Source organism: Bombina bombina, chromosome 1, assembly GCF_027579735.1.
Source record: "Bombina bombina isolate aBomBom1 chromosome 1, aBomBom1.pri, whole genome shotgun sequence".
Taxonomy (NCBI): domain Eukaryota; kingdom Metazoa; phylum Chordata; class Amphibia; order Anura; family Bombinatoridae; genus Bombina; species Bombina bombina.
Genome location: NC_069499.1, coordinates 653,743,194 through 653,758,349, shown reverse-complemented (window position 1 = coordinate 653,758,349; position 15,156 = coordinate 653,743,194). Strand labels below are relative to the sequence as shown.

At 42.7% G+C, this 15,156-nt stretch overlaps 1 protein-coding gene across 1 annotated transcript in view; it reads right to left on the bottom strand.

The window, feature by feature from the left end:
• The window catches only part of STAG2 (stromal antigen 2), an 848,979-nt gene that overhangs the window by 373,489 nt on the left and 460,334 nt on the right, over window positions 1–15,156 (bottom strand). The window contains exon 16 of the mRNA XM_053699120.1: window positions 14,100–14,217. Within this exon, the coding sequence (XP_053555095.1) occupies window positions 14,100–14,217 (118 nt within the window). The remainder of the gene's footprint in view (window positions 1–14,099; window positions 14,218–15,156) is intronic.

The following is a 15,156-nucleotide window of genomic DNA, read 5'->3' as shown; positions in this document are numbered from 1 at the left end:
TCTTTGAAACCTCCAACATCGCCAGGGGGGCTCCTTGTACCCCCCTGATGGTTGATATAGGCTACAGTTGTGATGTTGTCCGACTGAAATCTGATGAACCTGACCGCAGCTAGCTGAGGCCAAGCCTGAAGAGCATTGAATATCGCTCTTAGTTCCAAAATGTTTATCGGAAGGAGGGCCTCCTCCTGAGTCCACAAACCCTGAGCCTTCAGGGAGTTCCAGACTACGCCCCAGCCCAGAAGGCTGGCATCTGTCGTCACTATAGTCCATTCTGGCCTGCGGAAGCTCATTCCCCTGGACAGATGGACCCAAGATAGTCACCAGAGAAGAGAATCCCTGGTCTCTTAATCCAGATTTAGCAGAGGGGACAAATCTGTGTAATCCCCATTCCACTGATTGAGCATGCAAAGTTGCCGTGGTCTGAGATGTAGGCGGGCAAACGGAACTATGTCCATTGCCGCTACCATTAAGCAGATTACTTCCATACACTGAGCCACTGATGGCTGAGAAGTGGAATAAAGAGCACGGCAGGAAGTTAGAAGCTTTGACAACCTGACCTCTGTCAGTAAAATCATCATTTCTACTGAATCTATCCTAGGAAGGAAACTCTTGTGAGAGGGGAGGGAGAACTCTTTTTTTGAAAATTTGACGCCTGTATCAGAATGTCGTCTAGGTAAGGAGCCACCGCTATGCCTCGTGGCCTTAGAAACACCAGTAGGGACCCTAGAACCTTCGTAAAGATTCTTGGTGCTGTGGCTAACCCAAAGGGAAGAGCCACAAACTGGTAATGCCTGTCTAGGAAGGCAAACCTGAGAAACCGATGATGATCTCTGTGTAGATAAGCATCCTTTAAGTCCACGGTAGTCATATATTGACCCTCCTGGATCATATGTAGGATGGTTCGAATAGTCTCCATCTTGAAGGATGGGACCCTGAGAAATTTGTTTAGGATCTTGAGATCCAAGATTGGTCTGAAAGTTCCCTCTTTTTTGGGAACTATAAACATATTTGAATAGAATCCTTGCCCCTGTTCCTCCCTTGGAACTGGGTGGATCACTCCCATAACCAGAAGGTCTTGAACACAACGTAAGAATGCCTCTCTCTTTATCTGGTTTGCAGATAATTGTGAGAGCTGAAATCTCCCCTTTGGAGATGAGGCTTTGAAATCCAGAAGATATCCCTGGGAAACAATCTCCAGAGCACAGGGATCCTGGACGTCTCTTGCCCAAGCCTGGGTGAAGAGAGAAAGTCTGCCCCCAACTAGATCAGGTCCCGGATTGGGGGCTACTCCATCATGCTGTCTTAGAGGCAGCAGCAGGTTTTTTGGCCTGCTTTCCCTTGTTCCAAGCCTGGTTAGGTCTCCAGACTGGCTTGGACTGGACAAAATTTCCTTCTTGTTTTGCAGTAGAGGAAGTTGAAGCTGCGCCACTCTTGAAGTTTAGAAAGGAACGAAAATTAGTCTGTTTGGTCCTTAATTTGTTAGACCTATCCTGTGGAAGGGCGTGGCCTTTTCCACCAGTAATATCAGAAATTATCTCCTTCAGTCCAGGCCCAAATAGGGTCTGCCCTTTGAAGGGGATGTTGAGAAGCTTAGAGTTTGAAGTAACGTCTGCTGACCAGGATTTAAGCCATAGCGTCCTACACGCCTGAATGGCAAAACCTGAATTCTTAGCCGTTAGCTTTGTTAAATGAAAAACGGTGTCAGAAATAAATGAATTGGCTAACTTAAGAGCTTTAAGCCTGTCTAGGATATCATCCAACAGGGTCTCCACCTTTAGAGCCTCTTCAAGAGACTCTAACCAGAAAGCCGCTGCAGCAGTGACTGGGGCAATGCATGCAAGAGGCTGGAGAATAAAACCTTGTTGTATAAAGATTTTCTTAAGGAAACCCTCCTTTGGATCTAGGAAAGCACAACTGTCCTTGACGGGGATAGTTGTACGCTTAGCTAGAGTAGAGACTGCTCCCTGCACCTTAGGGACCGTCTGCCACGAGTCCCGTGTAGCGTCATCTATGGGAAACCTCTTTTTAAAAGCAGGATTGGGAGAGAACGGTACACCTGGTCTATCCCATTCCTTCGTAATAATTTCTGAAAACCTCTTAGGGATTGGAAAAACATCAGTGTAAACAGGCACTGCAAAGTATTTGTCCATTTTACACAATTTCTCTGGGACTACAATGGTGTCACAGTCATCCAGAGTTGCTAAAACCTCCCTGAGCAACAAGCGGAGGTGTTCAAGCTTAAATTTAAATGCTGTCATTTCAGAGTCAGACTGAAGTAACGCCTTCCCTGAATCAGAAATGTCACCCACAGATAGAAGCTCTCCAGCTTCGGCTTCTGTACATTGTGAGGGTATATCAGACATAGCTACTAAAGCATCAGAAAGCTCTGTATTTGTTCTAGCCCCAGAGCTGTCTCTCTTTCCTTGTAACCCTGGCAGTTTGGACGATACCTCTGTGAGGGTATGATTCATAACTGCCGCCATGTCTTGTAAGGTAAACACATTGGACGTGCCAGATGTACTTGGCGTCACTTGCGCGGGAGATATAGGTTCTGACACATTGGGAGAGCTAGGTGGTTTAACCTCCCTTTTGTCAGTCTGAGAAACCTCTGGTGATACATCTTTAAAACCCATAATATGGTCAGTGCATTTGGTACACATTCTAAGAGGGGGTTCCACAATGGCTTCTAAACATAATGAACAAGGAGTTTCCTCTATGTCAGACATGTTTAACAGACTAGTAATGAGACCAGCAAGCTTTGAAAAAACTTTAATAAATGTGAAAAAGCAATTAAACAAAAACGGTACTGTACCTTTAAGAGAAAAAAAATACCACATACACTGCAAAACAGTGTTAAAAAGTAGTAAACTCTACGAAATTTTTACAGTGTGTATAAGAGACTAAAGCAGCATTGCACTCACTTGCAAATGGATGATTAACCCCTTAGGCCCCAAACCAGATTAGAAAAACGGTAAAACCGTTAAAAAACAGTCAAACACACTGCCACAGCTCTGCTTTGGCTCCTACCTGCCCTTAAACACTATTTTTGCAGGAAAAAAACCCTCTATAGTGGTCCTAGATGCCAGAGGACTCCTTTAGGGAAGCTGGATGTCTCAGTCTGAATATCAAGTGCATGAAAATAGGCCCCTCCCACCATGTACTAAATGTCAGAGGGCCTTAAAAAGTACTCCTAGGAGTGATCTAACAAGCCCTGTGGAAAACTAGGCCCAAATAAAGATTTATCACCCTCAGAGAAAAAACTTTTTCTCTGTAAGTTATGCAAACGTTTTTACACTAAGTAATATGTGAGTTAACATGAATATTACCCTTATCTTGTAAGCATGATCCCAGTTGTTGTTAAATCACTGTATCAAGCTTACCTCAAATATACCAGGCATTGTCAGCATTTTCTAGACCTTATCATCTCTCTAGAAAAAAATATACTGAACATACCTCAAAGCAGGCAATCTGCAAACCGTCCCCCCAACTGAAGTTTTCTTTAAATACTCTTCAATTATGTGTGAGAACAGCAATGGACCTTAGTTACAAACCGCTAAGATCATCAACCTCCAGGCAGATTCTTCTTCCAATTTCTGCCTGAGAGTAAAACAGTACAACGCCGGTACCATTTAAAAATAACAAAATCTTGATTGAAGGTAAAAACTACACTAAGTCACCACATATCTCTTGATACTTCCTTTCTTGTCGAGAGCTGCAAGAGAATGACTGGGGATGGCAGTTAGGGGAGGAGCTATATAGACAGCTCTGCTGTGGGTGTCCACTTGAAACTTCCTGTTGGGAAGGAGAATATCCCACAAGTAATGGATGAACTCGTGGACTGGATACACCTTTACAAGAGAAAGTTCTTTCTACACAAGAACTACAAAAAGGCAAGGGTGGTTCCACCTGGGCATCCATACAAAGTTTGCAAACCTCAACAGACATAGGCTCTAAGTTAATTTTACACCAAATGAATACACACTAATAAAAAAAAATTAAAAAAATTGAACTCTCTTTTTAAGAGCCTGTTATATTAACAAAAAACAGTGGCCACAAATAAGAAAAAAATACTTTTAACTGAGAGATTAACTATTAGTATGCAAAACATTTTTATTTCCCAGTAGAACCTCTTAAGTACCCCTATAACACAGCGCTATGCTGCGGTGCTTACCGGACCTACTTTAATGCTGCAGGAACTCTCAGATAAGTAACTGCCAAACCAGGAACGGACACAGTGTCTCTCTCTTCAAGATGGAGTTCCCAATTGTCGGAGAAAAAAGCGCCAACGAAAGCGTGCGCTGTAACTGAAAGGAAGCCCACCTCCTATGATGTCACTACAGGACCGCGATCAATCCCCAGTGACAGTGGAATAAAAACGGAGAATACTCCGTTAAACATCATAAAAACACCCTTACCACTGCGGGTTTCCTGACTGAGCCACCAATATAAAAATAAAACACAATAAAATGTTAAATATTTCGATTTTTGCGAGAAAGTAATACCATTAGCCCCACAAACTCTCTCTCTAGGACTAAGTCCTGTCCCACAAAGAAAGATGTGTGTCCCAGAGTGAGGCAGGATAAACTTATAAGTGCCAGGCTCTTGTAATATAAAAATGGCACTTACCTGCAGCCTTGCCTGTCCGACAGAGAGACAGCACAAAGAATGAGAGGACGCCGCTCCTCACAGAGTCCTGTGAAAGAAAAGATGACAGAGTAAGCCGACTCTGGCATACTATAGAAGGGCAGCAAAAATGTCAGGACATCACAGTGAGGCCCACCCCACAAGTTCCTAACTGCTTTAAAGCTACCACAGCCCTACTGAAGAGACTAACGTGGAGTAAAGCTAAGCACAGAATAAAGGGAAGGTCAGAGCAAACTTGCTCAGGCTTCCAAAATAAAAAAATCTTGATAGAAGAATCATTAACAGACACCAAAATAATTCACCACCTCCTTGCACCTAAGGCAAAGAGAATGACTGGGGTTTATGGGTAGGGAAGTGATACTTAACATCTTTGCTGTGGTGCTCTTTGCCTCCTCCTGCTGGCCAGGAGTGATATTCCCAACAGTAATTGCTGATCCATGGACTCACCGTGTCTTAAGAAAGAAATCCCTTATTAATTTATGAAGCAATCCAAGATACTTCCTTCATTGTTGAAGGACTGCGAGTCCCTCCTTGATGATTGACATATGCCACTGTTGTGATATTGTCTGTTTAAAAACGAATGTAAAGTTCTCTCTTCAATAGAGGCCACGCCTGAAGAGCCCTGAAAATAGCATAGAGTTCTAAAATATAGAGGACACTAAATGCAAAAATGGGAGTGTACAAGAGGCGGTCCATTCTGAGGGCACCTGGCCTGAAAACCCCTACCCAACAAAATCCCGCTTCGTCCGAAGCAGAGAACAACTTTGAAAAAAAGGAAAATGCCCAAGGACACTGAACCGCAGACAGTCCACAGCCTTGCTAGAGACCGCAGGAACTAGACTTGACAATGTCAACAGCCTCCAAGAGACACCATCCCCAGCAGTTAGTCTCCAAACAACACACCCCTTACTAAAGAAAGGGAACAAACTGCCGTATTCTTCAACAAAGAAGAAAAGGCACGGAGAAAACATGATTGTCCTTGTAAAGCGCGGCTAATCCCCCTTCAGGGACTCAAGGGCGCTGCTCATTTTATCAACCTCGAAAGGAGAAAAGGCTAAGTAGACCTCGCCGGGGATCGAACTTGCAACCCCCGGTTTGCCACAGTGCATTAGTATGCTGAGCTAGCTTCCAGATAGCATAAGGAACTCCAGAAAAAAACCTAAAAAGGGCACAACGAGTCAAAAATAAAAACACAGAGCAAAAACCCAAGAAACTGAGTCAGGCTAACAGAGACCCAACCAGTCTTATAGAAACAAGAGGAGGCAATGCCCAGACCCCAGAAATACAGAAACAACGGGATAAGGCCGGGAATCTGAAACAAAGAGAGGATCTTCCCCTAACACAGTGCAACCGCACTCTAGAAAGCAACTGAAGACGAAGATCCCCAAGTCGCAAAAAGTTATCTCAGAATACCGAAATATTCAGAACAAAACCTTGTGCAGCAAGCTCAGATAAGTCTGATGAACAACACCTGAAGCAAAAACACTGCACGCTGTAGTCATCTAAAAATGGCTCTGAAACTTAAATACTTGCAGGGCAAGTAGAAAGCAGCTGATGATAGGATCCTTCAGATTGCTAAGTATCCACTAACCAGCGGAAAACATCACAGGCTATCTAGGAGCCGCCAGTCCTTCCCACAAATCTTGAATTTGGAGAAAGGAGAAACTTTAAAAAGTGCAATAGATCCGTAGGAGGACCTGTCACAACTCTCTTAGACAGTCTCTACGTAGAGAGACCAATTTCCAGCAGGTGGAACAGAGCCCACAGAGCAGTGGATGCTGCCCCTTACAGAAATAAGCCACCTGAACAAACCTCCTACACAAAGGGCAGGACAAGGACCCTCCAGAGAGAGGAAACCCCAATTCATAAGGAAGATAAAACTATGCCCTCCAAAAGAAGCGCACAGATAAGAACAGCGCACACGTCCACAAGACATGAAGCCATAGTATGATCAAAACACAGAACGAATGAAAAATCATCCAGACACCACTGTTGACCCAACAGAGAAAAAAACTCCCCATAGAGGAGCACACTCTGTTCGAAGGACAAGTCAGGCCTTAAAGTTTATAACCAGTACCGAAGGTGGATGAGAACTCTGGCCTACCTGCTTGGAAGCTTAATGAGCTAGCCTTGCAAATCTGTTCAATAGAAGCCTCATTTTTAAAGGCCCAGGTGGAAGCCACAGCTCTAGTGGAATGAGCTGTAATCCTTTCAGGGGGCTGCTGTCCAGCAGTCTCATAGGCTAAACGGATTATACTCCGAAGCCAAAAAGAAAGAGAGGTTGCCGAGGCCTTTTGACCTCTCCTCTGTCCAGAGTAAACAACAAACAGGTTAGATGTTTGACGAAAATCTTTAGTCGCTTGTAAGTAAAACTTCAAGGCACGGACTACGTCTAGATTATGCAAAATACGTTCCTTCTTTGAAGAAGGATTAGGACATAATGATGGAACAACAATCTCTTGATTGATATTCTTGTTAGAAACCACCTTGGGTAAAAACCCAGGTTTTGTACGTAGAACTAATTTATCTGAATGAAAGATCAGATAAGGAGAATCACAATGTAAGGCAGATAACTCAGAGACTCTTCGAGCCAAGGAAATAGCCATCAGAAAAAGAACTTTCCATGATAGAAGTTTGATATCAATAGAATGAAGGGGTTCAAACGGAACCCCTTGAAGAACTTTAAGAACCAAGTTTAAGCTCCATGGAGGAGCAACAGGTTTAAACACAGGCTTAATTCTAACTAAAGCCTGACAAAATACCTGAACGTCTGGAACTTCTGCCAGACGCTTGAGTAAAAGAATAGACAGAGCAGAAATCTGTGCCTTCAAAGAACTAGCTGATAATCCTTTGTCCAAACCCTCTTTGAGGAAGGACAATATCCTAGGAATCCTAACCCTACTCCATGAGTAATTCTTGGATTCACACCAATGAAGATATTTACGCCATATCTTGTGGTAGATTTTCCTGGTGACAGGCTTTCGTGCCTGTATTAAGGTATTAATGACTGACTCGGAGAAGCCACGCTTTGATAGGATCAAGCGTTCAATCTCCATGCAGTCAGTCTCAGAGAAATTAGATTTGGATGATTGAAAGGACCTTGTATGAGAAGGTCTTGTCTCAGAGGCAGAGTCCATGGTGGAAAGGATGACATGTCCACTAGGTCTGCATACCAGGTCCTGCGTGGCCACTATCAGAATAACAGATGCCCTCTCCTGTCTGATTTTGGCAATCAGACGAGGGAGCAGAGGAAACGGTGGAAAAACATAAGCCAGGTTGAAGAACCAAGGAGCTGCTAGAGCATCTATCAGCGTCGCTTCTGGGTCCCTGGACCTGGATCCGTAACAAGGAAGCTTGGCGTTCTGGCGAGACGCCATGAGATCCAGTTCTGGTTTGCCCCAACGATGAACCAATTGAGCAAACACCTCCGGATGGAGTTCCCACTCCCCCGGATGAAAAGTCTGACGACTTAGAAAATCCGCCTCCCAGTTCTCTACACCTGGGATATGGATTGCTGATAGGTGGCAAGAGTGAGACTCTGCCCGGCGAATTATCTTGGAGACTTCTAACATTGCTAGGGAACTCCTGGTTCCCCCTTGATGGTTGATGTAAGCCACAGTCGTGATGTTGTCCGACTGAAATCTAATGAACCTCAGGGTTGCTAACATAGGCCAAGCTAGAAGAGCATTGAATATTGCTCTTAACTCCAGAATATTTATTGGGAGGAGTTTCTCCTCCTGAGTCCACGGTCCCTGAGCCTTCAGGGAGTTCCAGACTGCACCCCAACCTAGAAGGCTGGCATCTGTTGTTACAATCGTCCAATCTGGTCTGCGAAAGGTCATACCCTTGGACAGGTGGACTCGAGATAACCACCAGAGAAGAGAATCTCTGGTTTCCTGATCCAGACCATTAAGCCGATTACCTCCATGCACTGAGCCACCGTAGGGCGCGGAGTGGAGTGAAGAACACAGCAAGCATTTAGAAGTTTTGATAACCTGGACTCCGTCAGGTAAATTTTCATTTCTACAGGCCAGCCATGTGGAAAAAACTAGTCCCCAATAAGTTTTATCACCAAGCATATATAAAAACTATTAAACATGCCAGCAAACGTTTTATATTGCACTTTTATAAGAGTATGCATCTCTGGTAATAAGCCTGATACCAGTCGCTATTAAATCACTGTATTTAGGCTTAACTTACATTAATCCGGTATCAGCAGCATTTTTCTAGAAAATTCCATCCCTAGAAATATGTTAACTGCACATAGCTTATTTCGGGATAACCTGCACGCCATTCCCCCTCTGAAGTTACCTCACTCCTCAGAATATGTGAGAACGGCAGTGGATCTTAGTTACTTCTGCTAAGATCATAGAAACCGCAGGCAGATTCTTCTTCTAATGCTGCCTGAGATAAAACAGTACACTCCGGTACCATTTAAAAATAAACTTTTGATTGAAGTTAAAAAACTAACTATAATACACCACTCTCCTCTTACTACCTCCATCTTTGTTGAGAGTTGCAAGAGAATGACTGGATATGGCAGTGAGGGGAGGAGCTATATAGCAGCTCCTACAAGTAATGGATGATCCGTGGACTGGATACACTTAACAAGAGAAAACTGGGTTATCCCGAACCAGTCCATCGGATCATAAGTCTCCAGACACCCAAGAAGGATCCAAGACAAGAACTCCAGACCCGAGACCCAGAACGAACGACACCCTCAGGGAACACATGATACCCCGTCTGAAGCAATCAGACCTCACAGGGGATGAGAACAGAGAAACACGGAGAACGGGTACAGGACTCACTCGAATTTCCAGCCCAAAGGAAAGAGAACACCCTTATCCGGAGGTCAACACCCCCCCAGCAAGTACTAGGCTGCGACAAAGTCACGCTATTTCTCTAGAGCCCAAAGGCCCCAAGGGCAGCATTAAGGGAAATGAAAAAGAAAACAGAGTCACCCAAAAGAGAGTAGAAGAAAGGCTAGTCTCCATAATCCTTTCAGATTAACGTTCCAGAGGACCACACCTAAGGGAGAAGAATGCAAAGCATCCAGAACCCAGGCAGAAAAGCATACCCTAAGCAAAAAGCTTGGAAAAAGAGACACCTCCTATCGCCCCTGACATGGAGACGACTAACTCCCAAAGGAAGACCGAGCCTCACAGCCTTCACTTCCTAATTAAGCAGCCAAAGCCGCCACAAAAACCACAGAAAGTCTCGACCCAAAGGAAGAGAACCTCTAAAAGGAATAAGTCCTAAAAGGACACTTCCAAAGAGACCATGAAAGGCAAAAACCTAAGAACGGTGGTATGAAGGACCTAAATCCTCCAACCCACAACGGGAAGGAACGCACTAGTTTCCGAAAAATTTGGAAATGACTGAGCATGTCACCCCAGATCTCAAACGGATCCTGGCCCACTAGATTGAAAGGCGAATGAGGACAACCAATCTCCCATGCCCCTAAGCAACCACGGACCCTCAAGTCCTCTCAGGATGCTAGTTGAAGCTTGTAAAACAAGACAATCACACAATAATATTGTGATCACTGGGCGCTCTTACCAGACCAAACGGACATAAAAAGGTGCAATGTGTCTGAACTAGGCCTCAAAGACAGAAGGATTTGTACCCAGTCAGGACCAGCATGAAACCAAGGGCCCCAGCACTGTCAAGGCCACACTGAGTCTCTACCGATGATGGAGGGATAAAGAACAGTTAGACAGACTTTTATAAACAGAGCGAACAAATTCGCGAGTATCAATTCCAGAGAGGAAAGTTCCAGAAGGAAACATCACACCACAACATGAACTTTAAACCAAATAAAAATCATCCTTACCGGATGAAAATAAAACATAAGGCAACCCGTAGGTTATCGCCCAGGAAGAATGGACAGACCCGCAGGACCCAACAGGGGTCCGAGACTTCCAAGCTCAGAAGTGTTAAAGGATACACAAAGACTATAAGAAGATTACTTCATCCCCTTATGTCTATGTATGCAAGCCAGTCGAAGAGTAAGACTGAGAATCCCCAGACCCATTAAAAGTGGGATCCTCCAGCAACGCCAAAAACGTGCCTTAGTAGTACACGAAGGCGCGACAGTCTATAACGAAAGGCGCAACATACCTCTGCCGGGACAAAAGGAAACACCGGCCCCGAAGGTTGACCCCCTGAGGCTTCAGGGGCAGTCACTCCCCCAGAAAGGTTAAACTGGACCAGGTGATCCCACGCCTGATGAGTCCTGGTAAACTAAACACGGACAATATCGTAAGCATACTCCCGGGAGGCCATGCGGAACGTGTCGTAACCTCCAGTGGGAACAGGACACACTCCCTAGAAAGGATAAGTACCGTTTACCTGCATGCGTAGCAAGAGTTGATGGTAGGGAACTTGTCTCATGAGAAATAGAATCCCCAGAGACGGATGGCTCAATGGGCACCCGATTCCCCGATCCCGAGGAACAGAGCACTCTAAAACGGCATTCGGAACATAACTGATAGGCATGTATCACCCGGGCCAATTCATATGCTTCGCAAGAAGTAGAGTCTGAATCAGAGACATCCGTCTCCAAGAATCCTCCATAACTGGGACACTGCCGTCTCCAGAGAACCAGACACCAGCGGACCAGGATTTCTCCGTAGCCACGCGGTCAGGAGAATGGGAATGGGGACACAAGGTAAACCGTGCAGTCCATGCAAAAGAGCGCCCGACAGAAAAGGCGGCGTCACTAGACATAGGCCGGTATGTTCCAAAATAGTCATGAACCGAAGCAACACTACACAGTAGCAGTCATACTCACATAAACATGATTATAAACCCCCCTGTTCAATAATCCCCCTCAGGAGATATTAACCTTTGATTCCTAGATACAAAAAGGAGCCTCACTGAGACCCTATTTTAAAGTTATCCCCGAAAGGTTGAAGCCCCTCACGGATAAACAATTGAAATTACAATACATCCATGATGAAAGTAAAATGAAATGATCTTACCGGAATCTACGCCGTGGAACAGGAACACAGCCCTTCAAGTGTGACAGATAGTAGCGTTGCCTCTGCCATAGACTGGAGAGAAAAAAAGCAGGCAGCGAAACTCGTCAGTCGATTGATTGTGGAGCTGTTAATATGAGTCGGGATGGTTTTGCAGAAAGACTCTCCCTACTTCTCCGGACCCTAACTTTCACCCATGCTCTTACCGAGAGGCTGACAGGACTACTTAAAACTCCAGTCCCGTGACAAAGAGTACTACCCTCCATAAGAGACTAATCAAAAACTTTTGACACTTCTTTGCCAACCTCCTGGGACGAAAGGCAAAGAATGACTGGGGGATGAGGGAAGTAGGAGGGGTATTTAAGCCTTTGGCTGGGGTGTATTTGCCTCCTCCTGGTGGCCAGGTTCTGAATTCCCAAAAGTAAGGAATGCAGCTGTGGACTCTTTACATTTATGAAGACGACCCCCTTTCCCCCGGTGATAGTGGAGATAATAGAATCCAATTGAGAACCAAATAAATTACTACCCTGAAATGATAAAGATCGTAATCTAGATTTAGACACCATATTAGCATTCCAAAATTTAAGCCATAATGCTCTTCTATTAAGAATAGCTAAAGACATGTAGATTTAATATCAAACTTATTGACACAAATGAAATGATTAGCATGTTGAAGAAAAATAACAATGCTAGACAATTCAGGATCTGTTGACTGTTGAGCTAAACTGTCCTACCAAAAAGTTGTAGCAGCAACATCATCAGCCATAGAAATGGCAGGTCTAAGAATATAGCCAGTATGTAAATATGCTTTTCTAAGATAGGAAGATTGAATCCTATCTAAAGGATCCTTAAAGGAAGTACTATCTTCCATAGGGATAGTAGTAAGTTTGGCAAGAGTAGAAATAGCCCCATCAACCTTAGGTACTTTTTCCCAAAACTCTAAATGAGCCACAGGTAAAGGATATAGCTTATAAAAATTAGAAGAAGGGTTAAAAGAAGCACCAAGTTTAGACAATTCCTTAGTAAACATATGAGATATAGCCTCTGGAATAGGAAAATCTTCAGGAGTAACCTCAGAAGTTTTAAAAAACAGAATTCAAACGTTTGCTACTCTTGTAATCAAGAGGACTAGATTCCTCAATGCTTTTCTCTAGCTGCTTACAGTATGGTGCTGAGCAGCAGAGTTTATATATGGCTCCTACACTTGTATTTCAGCATGTATTTACCTGTGGTCCAGCAATGACACAGATACAGCACTTTTAAATATGCCCTATTTATTTTTAAATATTTAATTTTTTACCACTTTGAAGGTTTATCACTAGTTGGCAATTCTGTTTATAAGCATTTTGAGGGTAATTAACTATTTTAGTTAACATTATGCCCAACTTCAATCTGCTGAGTCATTTTGTTTAGGTTATAGGTTTTTATTGCTAGATTACCCATAGGCAAGAATACAGACAGTCCCCAGGTTACAAACAAGATAGGTTCTGTAGGTTTGTTCTTAAGTTGAATTTGTATGTAAGTTGGAACAGGCACTTTTTTAGGTGAAACTCTAGCCAAACTTTTTTTTTTAGTTTTGGATAGCATAGGGAAACGTTTGTTTTGCTATCTGTGCCCCTGTTCAGAATATTTCTGATCACTTTCTGTCCTTGTGACAATTGGATTTTGAATATTTTGGGTTATCCTGGAAAGAAGGATTGGCGATAAAGCTCTATTTTCTCTGTTTGTACGAATTGTACTTAAGTTGGATGTCTGTAACCTGGGTACCACCTGTACTTAAATCCCAAGATAGTTTTGTCTTGACCATAGTTCGCCTAGTGATATGGAACAAGTAGATTTGCACACTTAAAAATAAAACTGAGGGTTCATAGTTTAAGGTACATTCATCACAAATGGAAAAGCTTAATAAGAGATATATCCTAAGGATACTTTATATTAAAGCTACCTTGAGGCATTGAGAATGTTTGCTGGTGCACCATCATATTAATGTGAATAGTTAATATGTATGATGATAATATTCAGTCAAAGTTGTTTCATATTAATACTTGGTTTAGCAACTTGATAATCTGTGGAGATCTAAGAGAGGCCTCATTAATTTGAGGGTCTTATCTGTTTACAGTTCACATTAAAAAAAAAAAAAAGAAAAAGAAAAGCCAGGGATGGTAAAGCAATTCTAGTGCTTACTAGTAACTATATCGAAGCTGCATCTTACCTAGCCAAACCTATAATAATTTATGAGGTTTAATACCTATGACACATGTTAGTAATGCTCTCTATTAATGCTTTCATTGCAATTTGATTATTTGTATTTATTTATAGATTCATATACTTAATCTGCTTTACAATATTGAATATGATTTGATGCACATGAAAATTGTCTGTATGGCACTCTGTTTTTTACTAACTTTTTTATATCAATAAAAATATATTAAAAAGGGAAAAAAAATGTTTACAATAATTATCACAAATATTTACCCTCCTCTCCATTCAGTGGATCATCGAGCAGTAAGCTGTTCATACATTCCCAATCCTTTAGGAGATCTGTAGCACAGTCCCACATACTGTCCACAAGATAAGCAGCATGTTCATGTAGCTAACGCAAAATATGAATTGCTAGTTAAATATGCACAAAATAGCACAACACAATGAAAAAAAACCCACTAAATTACACAAAGTATTTTGACAAGATTAATTCCACTTTTAAAATACAAATTTTAAGGGTATTGTTAGATCACCATATAAAAAAATAGCGTATTTTGCAGTTTTCTTTTGAGATATTAAATTTGGGTAATTAGCATCAGCACAAAATGCTTGTATCAGGTGCAGATGCAAGGATATAGATTAGTAGGTATTCTGTGTCACCAAAGCACACTTGCAAGTGAGAGAAGATTTAGCTCAGAGATTGCATGCATGTAGTGCTGATCTCACCTTTTATTTGTAATAATAACAATAATATATTTTTCTAACTTAAAAAGGAGCTGCTGCGCTACAATTGGTACAAGCTATAGGGTATTTTATTTTTTTAAAAAGTGGTTTCAAATGAGGACCATTACAGTGGTTATTTAAAAGCCATCAATAGGAAGAAAAAGTACATTTATGCTTACCTGATAAATTAATTTCTTCTATGATACGACGAGTCCACGGATTTCATCCTTACTTGTGGGATATTATCCTCCTGCTAACAGGAAGTGGCAAAGAGCACTACAGCAGAGCTGTATATATAGCTCCTCCCTTCCTTCCACCTCCAGTCATTCGACCGAAGTTAGGAAGAGAAAGGAAAAGCCAAAGGTGCAGAGGTGACTGAAGTGTATAAAAAATATAATATAATCAAAATCTGTCTGAAAAATGACAGGGAGGGCCGTGGACTCGTCGTATCGTAGAAGAAAATAATTTACCAGGTAAGCATAAATTTACTTTTCTTCTACAAGATACGACGAGTCCACGGATTTCATCCTTACTTGTGGGATACAATACCAAAGCTACAGGACACGGATGAAACAGGAGGGACAAGACAGAGACCTAAACGGAAGGC